At 37.7% G+C, this 14,443-nt stretch overlaps 1 protein-coding gene across 1 annotated transcript in view; it reads right to left on the reverse strand.

The window, feature by feature from the left end:
- Positions 1-14,443, reverse strand: part of PRSS12 (serine protease 12) — a 65,593-nt gene that overhangs the window by 22,619 nt on the left and 28,531 nt on the right. The window contains exons 6-9 of the mRNA XM_084626361.1: positions 13,402-13,543; positions 11,811-12,007; positions 8,301-8,442; positions 702-907 (exon numbers count right to left, since the gene is read on the reverse strand). Of these exons, the coding sequence (XP_084482487.1) occupies positions 702-907; positions 8,301-8,442; positions 11,811-12,007; positions 13,402-13,543 (687 nt within the window). The remainder of the gene's footprint in view (positions 1-701; positions 908-8,300; positions 8,443-11,810; positions 12,008-13,401; positions 13,544-14,443) is intronic.

Below are 14,443 nucleotides of genomic sequence, written 5' to 3' on the forward strand. Positions count from 1 at the left end.
CTGGGACTGACATGGCTACAGTCACACTGTATACAAGAAGAAAAGGAGTACCTGTGGCACCTTAGAGACTAAAAAATGTATTTGAGCATAAGCTTTTGTGAGCTACAGCTCACTTCATCCTTAGCTGTAGCTCACGAAACCTTATGCTCAAATAAATTTGTAAGTTTCTAAGGTGCCACAAGTACTCCTTTTCTTTTTGCGAATACAGACTAACTTGGCTACTACTCTGAAACTGTATACAAGGAAGTAATTCCTAATTTACACTGATGTGAGAGAAGAATTTGTGTAGAGCTTAGTCCTCAGCTGCAGCCAATCTATGCTTGGCACAGGTGGTGGGAGGGAACAAAGGTGGTTTTCTCTCAACTTTATGCTTCCCTGGACCTGGTTTAACATCCAGCATAACTTAAAGCCCTGGCTGCACCTAACTGCAATGGGCCCCATGTGGTTAAGCTAGAGGATTCCTCTGTGCCATTTAAATTGGCTTTGTGGTTCCTTTCCACTGCCAGAATGACATAAAGAGGAAGCACCTGACCCATAGATTTTAAGGTACAGTGCATTTCTTGCCTTTTTTTTTTTTAATATAAATATGTATGTTTTTCTCCTGTGAGATCAGATTTTTCACCTTCTTTTCTTTTTCTAGCAATCATCACAATATACCTAGTTTTGAATCTATTGCCATAAACCTCACAAAGGTACTTCACCTTTATTACTGTTCCCGGATGCTTTCTTGCCAAGGTAGTCGCAAATCACGCCAGCATCTTCACTGTGACGGCAGTTGTGTGTTCCAATATCCTGTTTTATGCAGTCTGTCAGGGATCTCTCACTTCCTGTACATTTCACATTATCCACATGGATTGGTCCTTTCCCTTCCCCAAAATATGCCATAGTCCTTGCTCTAGCTGAGCCTCTGCAAGCAGAACACCGTTGTTTAATTAAAATGTTGTAAGCATTGTCCTACATTTGCCTAAACTGAAATATATAGAAGAGGATGTGAGTAGGGTACTAAGGATGAAGACTTTAAGGTTTTATTCCAAGTTCTGTTTCTAGTTCACTGCAGAACTTTGAACAAGTCACTTACTTTCTCATTGCCTCTATTAACTTATCTATACACTAGAATAATAACTGACTAACTTTGGAGGATTCATTTGTTTGTAAAATGCTTTTGTATCCTTAGCTAAAAAGCTCTATGAAAAGGAAAAGGATTTTTATATTGTAATAGCATGAAACAAAAACCCACGCTAATTTTTTTTCCATAATCTGTTTAATCCTTGTCTAAAGTCAGCATCTGTGTACACTAAAAATAATTTATTTGTGTTACGATCCTTTCCGAAAACTAAACCGGTTAAATAAGGAAGGAGACCTACAGTTTACTGGGAACTATGTCTTCAAGTATACGATACATTAATGGCAACTATGAATATAAATCATGGCAGCATGGCACAGAAAATCACTAATAGTATATACAGAATATAACCTTCAAACTGAAGCCCCTTGTACTTTTGTTTTAGATGTAAAATAATAATACAATTAGAGAAAGAGATAAATTTCATTGTTGTAATAATACTTTTGCAAAGAGTAAAATTCAGAGTTGGATCTTTTCCAGACCAGGCCATGTCCCATACTAATAACTAGTAAGGAGCTGCTATGCTGTCTTTGTGCCACCAGAGGTAGGTAGTTTATCTATCTATCTATCAATTTAGCCAAGCTTTAATCAAAATATTAGAGACTACAGTGATGGGCATTACAGATATCCTTAGATTAGATGGAGTTCGTCAACTTTATCCCGGGTGTAACTCCATTGAAATCAATGGAGTTACACCAAAGATTAATTTAGCTTCATAAAGGGCCCATTTCTACAAAGTGCTTCAGTAGCAGTTGAGGGCATGCAAAATCTTGAAGTATTGGGCCCTAAATCTGTAATCACCACTAAAAAACTTGTGTGAAGCCCATTTTGAAATATGAGTTCTTTCATAGGATGTCCAAATCCTGAACTTGGGATGATGAAAACATCATTTAGGTATGTGAGACAGACATTTATATGGATAGGTGTCAGGCCGAGTATCCATTTGTGGGATTTAAGACATCTTATTAGGGTTTGAAAGTCTGATCCTTACAGATTATGTGCAATACAGCAGCATTTCACTAATAACTATGGAAGGCCCATTGTAAATGACTGATTTTTGCAAATTAGCCAGTGAGTGAACAATAAAAAAGCAAGAATAATTCATCTCAGCATCCACTTTGTTCATTTAAGTGACAGATATAGTTTATTTTTAATTACTTATGATAAAGCTTCACAGTATTAGTAAATGTTCTGTAGTGTATTGTGTATAAGTCTATGAAGTATTAGTGATCTAAGACATCCCTGCTGGCTTTGCTGAGAAGTGGGTGAGCACACAAGAACACTCTGTGTGAGTGAGAGAATTACAGGTTTGCAGATTAGTAAAATGCAAGTTAGTGTTGGTTTGTTGAAATACAATGTACTGAAAGAAAAGGAGTACTTGTGGCACCTTAGAGACTAACCAATTTATTTGAGCATAAGCTTTCCTGAGCTACGAAGTGAGCTGTAGCTCACGAAAGCTCATGCTCAAATAAATTGGTTAGTCTCTAAGGTGCCACAAGTACTCCTTTTCTTTTTGCGAATACAGACTAACACGGCTGTTACTCTGAAACAATGTACTGAGTGCTACAGAGCTGTAGGGTGTTGTTATATTATACCATGTGCATATATTTGCAACTAATCTACACAGCAATACAAAATCCTTGGCACGGAGTCTCAGAGCCCGGGTCAGCTGACTCAGGCTTGGGCTAATGGGCTGTTTAATTGCAGTTCAAGACGCTTGGGCTGGTACCCTGACTCTAGGGCCTTGCAAGGTGGGAATGTCCCAGAGCTCAGGCTACAGCCTAAGCCAGAACATCTACACCAGAATTAAACAGCCCCCCAGCCTGAGCCCAGGAGCCCACATCAGCTGGCATGGGCCAGCTGCAGGTTTTCAATGGCAGTATAGACATACCCTTCCCTGAGGCCTACCCCCATTCACGGGATTTCAGAGCCTGGGCTCCTGCTGGAGCCCAAACGTCTACACTGCAATTTTTAACCCCACAGCCTGAGCCCTGTGAGCCCGAGTCAGCTGACCTGGGCCAGCCATGGCAGTGCTGCTGGTCTTTTACTGCAGTGTAGACATAACCTAAGGCTACATTTTGAAAAGTAGGACATTAGTATGTGTCCAAAGGGATAACTGCATGTCCAGTGAGAAGCATGAGTGATCTCTTTGGTCACTCGATTACAGACCTAAAAGTGGCAATTCTTCAACAAAACATCTTCAGAAACAGACTCCAACGAGAGACTGCTGAATTGGAATTAATTTGCAAACTGGATACAATTAACTTAGGCTTGAATAAAGACTGGGAGTGGATGTGTCATTCCACAAAGTAAAACTATTTCCCCATGTTTATTCCCCCTACCACCTCCACTGTTCCTCACACGTTCTTGTCAACTGCTGGAAATGGCCCACCTTGATTATCACTACAAAAGGTTCCACCCCCACCCCTCCCCGCTCTCCTGCTGGTAATAGCTCACCTTACCTGGTCACTCCTGTTACAGGGTGTATGGTAACACCCATTGTTTCATGTTCTCTGTGTATATAAATCTCCCCACTGTATTTTCCACTGCATGCATCCGATGAAGTGAGCTGTAGGTCATGAAAGCTTATGCTCAAGTAAATTTGTTAGTCTCTAAGGTGCCACAAGTACTCCTTTTCTTTTTGTGGATACAGACTAACAGAGCTGCTACTCTGAAACCTGCTATCATTTACGCAGATTTAAGCAGGGTGTGTAGGTCACCTAGTTAATAGTGTCTGGTGCAGAGCAGAAGGGGAAGGAACAGCCATGTTTGGATACTGAATCAGCTAATAAACACTGTCCCCCCTCAGTCTCCCTCTTAAGGATTTCTTTTGGAGACAGTGAGTCAGGGATTTTCAAAGGAGCCTAAGGGAGTTAGGCACCCAAATTACACTGAATTACAAGTTGCCATTTGCATATATATTTTCCTTATTTACACACACACCCCACCCCTGTGGAAAATGCACATGTAAATACTAATATATATATATATATATATACATATTACATATATATATATATAATGTGTGCGCACATTTTTGCACCTGAATATAGTGTTTAAAAAACTGTCCTTTCTATCAATTGTCCATACTGCTGTGCTCCAGACAGCATTAGTAGAGTGACCTCCAGCCTCTGTCTTCAGTCAGAGAGCAATAGCTGAAGGCTGAAAAAACAAAATATGATAAAAAATTAATGCTTTTATATTTAAAGCAAAAAGCAACAAAACACCACACCGGGATTGCTGTTGCACTTAGGGTATGTCTACACTGCGTCTGGGAAGGTGCTTTGTGGCATGGGTAGATGGACACACGCTAGTTCCGCTTGAGCTAGTGCGCTAAAAATAGTGGGGTATAGGCAGTGGCTCAGGCTAGCAGCAGGAGTACAAGCCCACCCATCCCCCAAGAAACCTAAAATGGTTCAGTACAGAAATATAAAAGGAAAAAAAATCTGATCTCTATTACACTAGTGTAAATCCAGAGAAACTGAAACCAAAATTTGTTCCATAGTGTAGACTGGGAGTATAACCATGCATTGAAAGTGAATTACAAAGCTTTTGCTAAAATACATTTTGCTATTAAGATCCCAATACATTAATCAAATATATGGTAGGCTTAACCATTAGAAATAAACATTAAAATTAAATATTTTAAACTGTTTCTCATTCATTATCAAGCTGGTATGTACAAGAAAAACAGATAAAAAGCAGGGATCTGTACTCCAATATGGTAGACTAGACCCACCAAGCGCATAGGCGCACAGTGGTATATACCGATGTTCCAGTTAATGAATACCTTACAAGGACAAAAACCTGTCCTCCCACATAGAAAATCTACATGGAAAAGGTTGAATGGAAGTTTCTGCTACATTACCAAAACTGTTTTTCAGTACATAAATGAAAAAAATAAAAAATTAAATGAAAAATGAAAAAATACCCTAATCTTCATTTCGTATATGTTTGTATATTCATAACCCAGTTCTTCCAGAAAAGGGCTCCAAATATCTTAGAATTTTCATCATGCCAATTAACTTGCTCAACAAGCATAAGAGTTTCTAAAACATCTCTCTTCTATCCTTTTCCCCCCATCCATAAAATTACTCTACTTGCTAGTCTTTGTCAGACATTAAGTAATGCTTCACGAAAGGTGCATGTTCTTTCAGTTTTAAGTGTGTTTTGATTAGCCACCGTTAATTTTTTTTTTAATTTCGCAACTGCTTTTCCTGGTAGGAGGATGGCTTTCTAATGTTCTTCAGATTGTTTTTCTGCTACTAACATTAATCTACAAGTATGCAAGCTGGCTTAATAACAGATCTTTAAGAGTACTATTAATTGGGGTCTAGACATCTTGCCAACTTGGGTTTCCAGATTCAACTTCAGAAACAAATCTTAATTAAAAGGTTATTAATGTTACAAAGCAGTATTTTGTAAAAATAAAAACACAGTTCCTTGTTAACCCTGGGAGCAATATATACAGTACAACTATTAATTCATTTGTTTTACTCTCTGTTGTACAAGTCTGCATTTTAAGGAAATCTCCACTCCCCTGCTGGCCTGAGTCAAAAAATGTACATATGATTTACAGGCTTCACATTTTCCAGAAAAAAAAACGTAAAGTCAGACACCCTAAGTTTCCCAGTAGCAGTGCTGTAAGTGTAAATCACAGTTATGTAAGTGGAAAATAATACCTCAGTATGAACTTTTAGTTCCATGGTCATTCTTAATGAAAATTGATGTCAGCTTCAGTATTTAGCTCTTTGCCAACATTTTCCAGAAAAAGACTAGTTTTTGTCTCTAAAAAGCAGCACTCAGAGAGCCCAATTTTCAAACGTAGGTGTGTAAATAGAAGATCCTAACCTTGTCATGAGACACTCAAATCAGCACTCAGACTGAAGTCTGAATCAGAGCAAACAAATACATACAGTAAAATACTCAGACCTGATTGTTCTCACATACATGGCTGCACATAAGAGCAAAGTCAAGCTCCTGGAGTGTACCTGTCACCATTTACTGAACAAGCAAGGAATAAGGAAACAGCCCTCAGCGCAGACTTCCAAGTATGCTGGCTGACTCCCCCAATTATCAGAATCCCCATATATCCAAGATTTGTACTCTGCCCCAAGTCCTTCACTTGGTATGTACCCTACTATATTATCCTCCTTTATTCTGAACCCCTGTAATGACAGGATATAAATTGAGAATCCAACTATCTGTCTTTGAAATGGCTTAAAAATGGAATGTGGGGATGAGTGAGTGGGTTTGGTGCGTCTGTGACAGAAATATGAAAAGTCTGTGTGTCTGAGGAGGCTGAGGAAGAAGCAGACTAAATGACTCAGTAGGAAATAATACAAATCTATAAGGTTCTTTAGCTTGGAAGTTATTTGAAAAAAAAACACTTAAAGCAAAACAGCCTTTTCTGGACTATTTTCAGATCTTATTAGCACTACTTTTTATAAGTCTGTCCTTGGCCATCACACCTACCTTGATTCCTAGTGCCCCAACGAGAAATGTCTAATGAGCAGTGGAAGGCTGATTGAGTGGCTTTGTTCACCACTGGCATAGAAAAGTTGCAATTTTTTTAATTAAATATTTTTTCCTGTTAGCTCTGTTATTTTATTTCAGCAGGCTTATTCAAGTTATTATCATGTACCCTGCAGCCAGGCTCCTTTTATGATCCCTTCAAATCTCACAAACTAAGCAGGGTCAGGCCAGGTCAGTAAATGAACAAAAAAACCTCTCAGTGCTGTTGATTCAGTGGCTACCACTCTTACCTCTGAGTCAGTACTAAAGCAATGCCCATGTCTGGTGGCACTGGGCAGTGTGCTGCTGAAGTTGCTATCTTTTGAACTAGATAGAAAACCAAGTTAGTCATTAAAACCACTTAAGACTTCACAACTATTTGAGGTCATTCAAGATCACAACACATAGATATTAATAAAACCACAGTTTATAAAAACTACTTGTGATCAATAAACAATTACATTGAGCTCTTTGCATGAGTAAGATCATTGTCCCTAATTAGGGTGACCAGATAGCAAGTGTAAAAATAAGGACAGGGGGTGGAGGGTAATAGGTGCCTATATAAGAAAAAGCCCCCAAAATCGGGACTGTCCCTATAAAATCAGGACATCTGGTCACCCTATCCCGAATAGTCTGGCCAAATTCAAAGCTGGTTTTATTGTCTTGACCATAAGTAATTCTTTTCTGTAGTTTCACTGGGAAACACATTCTGTACTGCCTTTCCTTTTCTAACATGTAACGTTACACTGATCTGTTAAATATTACCCTTTGTTTCACCCCAAACATGGCTACATTTCAGGTGACAGATAAATTATGTCCATGTGCATCAGTTTAAAATCTTTCGAGATTAAAGGTGTTATATAAATTAAGATAATTGTCATTTATCACCAAAACCCAGAAACAATAATTAAAATAAAAATAAAATAAAAAAGCCAAAGAATCTCGAAGGTTCACAGATACAGAAAATCATTTCTGTTAACATGAATGGTCATTAACTCTACTACTCAACTCTAGGCTACACCCCAGTGCATTCTTTTAAATATTAATTTTCTTCTTGTTTCCATTATCTTTCCATTCCTGAAGGATGTGGCAAATCATTTCCTTGAACTTCGTTAGTGCTTTAGGAAGACTGGAAACCAAGCTCAGTTACAATCAAAGAAGTAAGGTTAAAATAGTTCAGAGCAGGAAAGAATACTGAGCAGATATGTTGAGCCTAATTCTTTTCTCAGTTACATCGGTGCAACTCACAGAAGTTGAGTGTAAATGAGAATTTGGCCTATTGTGCGTAGATAATATGAATAGCCACATAAATAACAAGTTAAATATCGTATTTAAACAGCAGCTTAGTCATTTTAAAATATTTGGTTTCATTAAACAGATTTTTCAATAACTGCTTTTAACCTACACTTCAGTTGTTAGCTGAGCTTAGTAAAGACAATTATGCTTTGGCATTACTTCCCTTTTTCTGAGGCATATCAGCTTCCTTATGAAGAAGTAGTAAAATTGTAGCAGGCTTTACTTTTGTATATTTCAAGGATAGAAGAGTAAAAGTATACTAAGCAGACAAGTATTACCTAGTCAGGTAATACTCAGTTGCACAAACTTTATGCAGTCAGATATGGTAATCAGATAACTTGAAGAATAGTTGAAGGATTTTTCTTACTTGTAGCCAAGCTGTCGACAGACCACAGCTGCATCCTTATCAGACCATCCATCATCACAAATTGTGCCCCACTGGCCATTGATAAAAATCTCCACACGTCCTTCTTTCTTATTCTCACCATCCATCAGCCTGATGGGAGGACCTAGGAATAAGTTACACAACAGTAGAAACAAAAACTATTATTTTAGGTCATTTCATCACATTCCAAGGATAGGGTCAACTGACACTTATGTTCAACAAGATTTCTACTTTAATGATATCATCTGTTAAAGTATTCACGTATTTTGTCATGGCAGGCAGCATGAAGCATTTTATACACATTACAACAAATCATGAAGCACCACTGTACTCCTTATGCTTTAAACTGTAGGGTTCATCGGTTTCTTCCATTACATATAAATATGTAACACAGCTTATAACTTGACTGGAACTTACACAGCCCAGTTCTTTCCCCAACCGTAGAGAACAATCTGATTGATTCTTGTGTTATGAGACTACACCCACATGATACCCATTTGAGCAGACCATATTCTTCATAGAGGACTTTTACAGGAGGATTTAGCTAAACCTCACCGATAAATACAATCACTCATACAAACCACCCCCACCAAGCTCACCCTACAGCCCAGCAACAAATGTACTAGCCCATGTTACTACACATGCATTACTTATACAAAGTACTCTCCAGCATGTTGACTAGTATACTCTGAAGTATTATCATCATGAAAACTAATACATTTGTCCAACTGAATAAAGTATATTCAGTTATAGATTTTCCTTGGCCTTTTTTAAATTATGTTTGTTCATTTACTCTCATTCAGAAAATTTGATAATACAAAATCAATCAGTCTCCCAGTTATTGATATGAATTACTGAGATTTTTACTAATTATGTTCTCTTACCCAAAGGCCAATTAATTGTATATATTATTATACTAGCTGAGTATTTAGACTGCAAGTTTCAAAAAAACTGTGTCATAAAAAGCCCTAAGGGTATAATTCTCATTTACACAAATGCTCTTTTTCAACTCTTGGGTAGTGCAAGGGCCTTAAAGTAGGCATAAATTCAATTTGAGGCCCCTTTACTCTGTGTAAATGAGAATCATCTCCTAAATCTTTTTGTATGTAGTACTTGATATATCCCTAATATTTTCCATTGGAGTTCTTTCCAATAATTGGACAAGTTATTGTTCCTCCTCACTCTCCCACAAATTGAAGACAACTTAGCTAGAAAGCCAGTGAAAATTACTGCCTACCCAAGAGGGAGAGCAAATAATGGGCCAGATTTTGCTCTTAGTAAAACTAGTGTTAATTTGGCATTAGTCATTGGGCTAAATTCACCCAGAGTTATCTTATTAAAAGTGAAAAAGCTTTAAAACTGAATTATTTTTAGCATAAAAATGTTTTTCACTTCAATTTTTTTTTATTATTTACACAGTTTACCATATATTTCCTTTCTGCAATTAACTTAGGCTGCACAATTACATTTGTTGCTCAGTTTCTCTTAATTTCTAGTCAGTTACATTTTTTGGGTCTTCTATACTAAAACCTTTTTGTTGTTGTTATTGGTTCCTCACCACTCTATGGGAAACATTTACATTCATAACTCAAATTTGTTAAGTGTAATAAAAAATGAATTACAAATTAATATCTGCAGAGCATTCTTTTTTTAACAAAAATCTGGTTTGTGTCTTAAACCAATTGTCTGTCTCCCTTTAATGTTTATATTTAAAAATACTCTTTCTTATACTCTTCCTCCACTGAATTCCTTTTTAGAGGAAATATTTAATACTTTCTCAAATGTTAAGAAACAAATAGTAGCAATATAGCCTTTGTCTTCAGTCAAACCAGAAACATTACAGCAAATCTCAGTCTCCTCTTTATTCTTCTGTTGTAATGAAGTGTGCTATTCTGGCAGAACATGATTTTAGTGTAAATTATACTCATATTATCCAGATAGGGATAGAAGATTTTAGCAATAAAATATATGTGTTTTATTGTTACCTCATCTTGGTAATGCAAATTAGTCTAGATGTGTGGAATTAATATGACTTTCAGGTGAACTGAGGGGGATACGAGAATGTTACCCTATGGATATATTTAACTGAACTGAATCTTGTTCAGTTAGGATTATGTTGTATAGTGTCTCAAATGCAGCAGCGTAAATAGTTTGTATCTGTGCAGACAGCCGCCGTGATTTGAATGCCTGTTATTTGGGGGATGAGAGGGTTTATTTCTAGCAAACACACTGTAGCAGTCTCACCCATACGTAATCATTGGTTGTATGATACCACAAGAATAATAATTATTTGTGGAGTTTGGGGAGCAGGAGGTTTTGAAGGGAAGAGAGGAAGGAAGAGAGAAGAAAAAGACTGAAGATGTGGAAAAGTGTAGTAAAATACTGCATTATTGCAAGCTGAGATAGCACTTTAAAGCAGTAAATCCATGTTTTAGTTTCACAAGGCAAACTTTCAGGCTGGGATTTTCAAAGGAACCTCAGGGAGTTAGGCACCCAAATCCCTTTAGAATTCACTGGGAGCTGGAGACCTAACTTCCTTAGGGTCCTTTGAAAATCCAAGATTCTACAACTACTACAATATACTTGGGTAAACTTTTAAAAATATGGGCAACAATTTTACAAAATATGTATCTAAATATAAGCTCCTACATCCATATGTAGCCAACTAAATAAGTAACCTCGTTTTCAAAAGTATTGAGCAATGATACTGTAGTTCCCAAGACAGTCAATGTGTGACATTTTTGATAGCCAGATTACTTATGGATTTCGGCACTTATATTTAGGCATACATTTTTAAAAATCTTGACCATAATATTTTACGTTTCTTCTCTTTAATGCAACTTAACTATATTTCACATCAGAAAACAATTTCTGTGTTTGTACAGTGCCTTGCACAAAAGGGTCCTGGTCCATGACTGTGTCTCCTAGGCTCTTCTGTAATACAAGTGACTGATAATGATAATTAATAATAAAGACATAATTCCATGTTTCTAATAAGTTTCACTGTCTATCTCTGAATGCCCTCTATTTCTCCAATCTCTGTTTTTCAGATGGGGTGCAAGAACCTAAGTCCACAGGGAGGTTTACTAATGATTTATCATTCTTTCAGTTCATTACAACTTGCAGAGTACTAAGTGCAACTCAGTATACCATCAGGAGGGGCTCACTAGGACTAAAAACCCATCCAGACACAGATTTAGGTTTCATTGGCTCTGGAATCACTGCATTACAGATTAACGTTGTTTCTTTATGCCCTGAATATTTATGTTCCCATGTGCAACCTTAACAGCTCCATGTGCTCTTCAAAGGGAAAGCTTTCTCTCCCCCTTCACATACACATATGCCTACCTCTGACTGATTAACAGCTTAACTACGTACAGGCAGCAGAATAAGTGGAGATTCAAATTTGTAGCATCTTTAAAGAGGCTGCATTCTGCTTGAATCTTTAGGCAGAGGAATGCTGACATTTATTAGTTACAAAGAATGCCTTACCCAGTGAGAATCTATGGCTGTCATTATCTGCGTGACAGGTTATTCTGACATCCTCCTGATGGTTGCAATCATGCTTTCCCCACTCTCTCTTTGAGCACTGAAGAATGGTTGATTCTTTTCCAGAGCAGCTGACATCATCCAACCAGATAGGCCTAGTCCTCTCTTCTAAGTAGCTTTCTGATGCACTTTTTCCATACCTGTGTAACAAATATGTATGCATCATTTATGAGCAATACTGCACAGGGGATATGATACTTCAGCACCAAAGAGGAAATTATTCTTTGTGAGTGGATAAAACCAACTGCTCTCAAGCACAAAGAGAATAGGCAAATTTAGCTCTGGCAAAAGAAAGTTCAGCTGCCATTTGGACATTTATTTGGAGATGCCACAATCCTGGAAGTACGATAGCAGAATTCCTTTCTGTTGTATCATGAATAATGGATTATGACTTCAGACAGTGAATAAATGAAACAAGAGAAAGGCAATGTACATAGTAAAAGAAATTCCATTTGTAACCTGACACAATAGGAAATGTGATGCAGAGGAAATATATGACATTGGCATGAGAGTTTTGTAAAAGATGTATTTTAAAAAATTGCGTTCCAGAGCATGGCTGTTAATTTTTTTGAGCTAGATACAGAAATATCTATACCATGGGTAAGCCTAAGTGACTTTAATGGGAGTTCCATGGGCAAAAGACTGGCAGAATCAGACTTTTGGTTTAACATGGTGAAGCAGCTTCTCTTTCCAGAATGTGCATGTTTGGCCTCAGCCAGCAAGTAGGATGATAGAAAGGAACTTGGTGCATGTCTAGGGACTTCTCCATCTCAGACTGAAATCTCACACTGAGACAAAAAGTTTCTGATCTTTCTGTTAAGAGGCCACAAATGTCTAAAAGAGACTGGAGGAAGAGAGGATGGAGTTTGATGGATTTCAGCTCAGTTCTTTTGCACATAGCACATATTTCAAAAATTCAGAGGCCCAATTCTCCTCTTCCAAGGTAAAAGTGATTCTCACTGAGACTGAGAATGGGAGTTACTGGTATCCTGCAGAGAAGAATCGGGCATGAGTGCAATGTGTCTCCATGAAACACATCAGTTGTAGGTGGAGGTTTATAACTTCAGTAATATCAAGTTATGGCTGAACTATGAAGTTCTTTTAATCTCAAGGATGAATTTTCCTCACATCCCATCCTGAAAATGACCAGTAAGAATTCTCCCAAAAGGCCTGACCAAAGCCCAGTGAAGGCAATGAGAGTCCTCCCCTTGATTTCTTCCTCTACTCATTTGACAGCATAAACAGATCAAACTGACTCAGAGCAGCACTGTGTTAATGTTCTTCCAAATCTGAGAACAACCAGCATCATAAATCATTTAGGAAATTACTTTGTGGTTTTTGTTCAGTGTTCTGTTTCTTATTACAGTGTGGTATACAAAGCTTTTCACAATACAAAACTGATGCTCGTGAGATTATTAGGGAAAAAAGGCAACACAGCACATCTAATAGTTTGCAGAGTACAGACAGTATTTTGCAAAGGTTTATCACTACTGCTAAACCAAGTGTTTAGTTGTCTCATATAAAAGGATCTTACTTAAATCCAAGCTGCCGACAAACCACCTGTGTATTCATCTCAGTCCACCCGTCATCACAGACTGTGCCCCACTGCCCGCTGTAATGTACCTCCAGACGTCCTTCATGACTGCCTTTCCCACCTGCTAGTCTTATTGCACCATCTGTGGCATTAGCAAGTAAGAAAAAGCAAGAATCAGTTCTGCTTAAGATGCAGTTATCTTGTCATTCCCCAAGAAAAGTAAAAACAAAATTTACAGTATTGGTTCAGACCACACGGCTGCCATGTCTGGCAATAATGTTTGAACAGAAGGTGGAAAAAAACCAACCCCATAATGTACCTGTCAGCTGTGCAATGCTTTATATGTAGCAATTGTTCAAGTGCAATGGAAAATTGTTTAAATCATTGATCCTCCCAACTTTACTCACATGAATAGTTTGCAGGACTGGGCTTTAACTGTGCAATGTCAACACATACAGTTTACCTGTAGCTCTACACGTTCCTTTGTATATTCTATTTATTTCCAAATGACTGCCATTAAAAAGTCAACATTCACTTACTTCCACCACACAGTGGGAGCTGAGATGTCACTTATAGAAAAATACTATAGTATCTCATATACCACAGGAGAATGACTGTTGATAAATGCTGACCTTTTGATGGTGACCAAACAACAGCCCTCACTCCATATTGAGATATCTATTGTTGTTGGTGGGAGAAGTGTTACAAAATGAGAGCAGCATATGGTTGTAAATTTATATGAGCCAGATTATGCTCCTGATGTGCATGTATGGATAACCCACCGTACATGGATCTTTCCCCTTCTGCACAGAAGGGAGATTGGTTACTCAACTTGTTACTGAGATGTAAAGGCATCTTTCTGAACAGCAAGACCTTCTGTAGTTGAAAGTTTCGCACATGCTTACAGCTGGTCCTGCAGGACAGAGCTGACAGATTTTACTTCTGCCTGTTGCTTGACTTCAGTGCAACCAACATTCTAAAAATATCACTCTTCCAAAGCTCTCAATCCTGGGTCTGTAATTAATCATCAATATGCTAATTG

This window comes from Lepidochelys olivacea (assembly GCF_965140295.1).
Source record: "Lepidochelys olivacea isolate rLepOli2 genome assembly, chromosome: 4".
NCBI classification, from domain to species: Eukaryota; Metazoa; Chordata; order Testudines; family Cheloniidae; genus Lepidochelys; species Lepidochelys olivacea.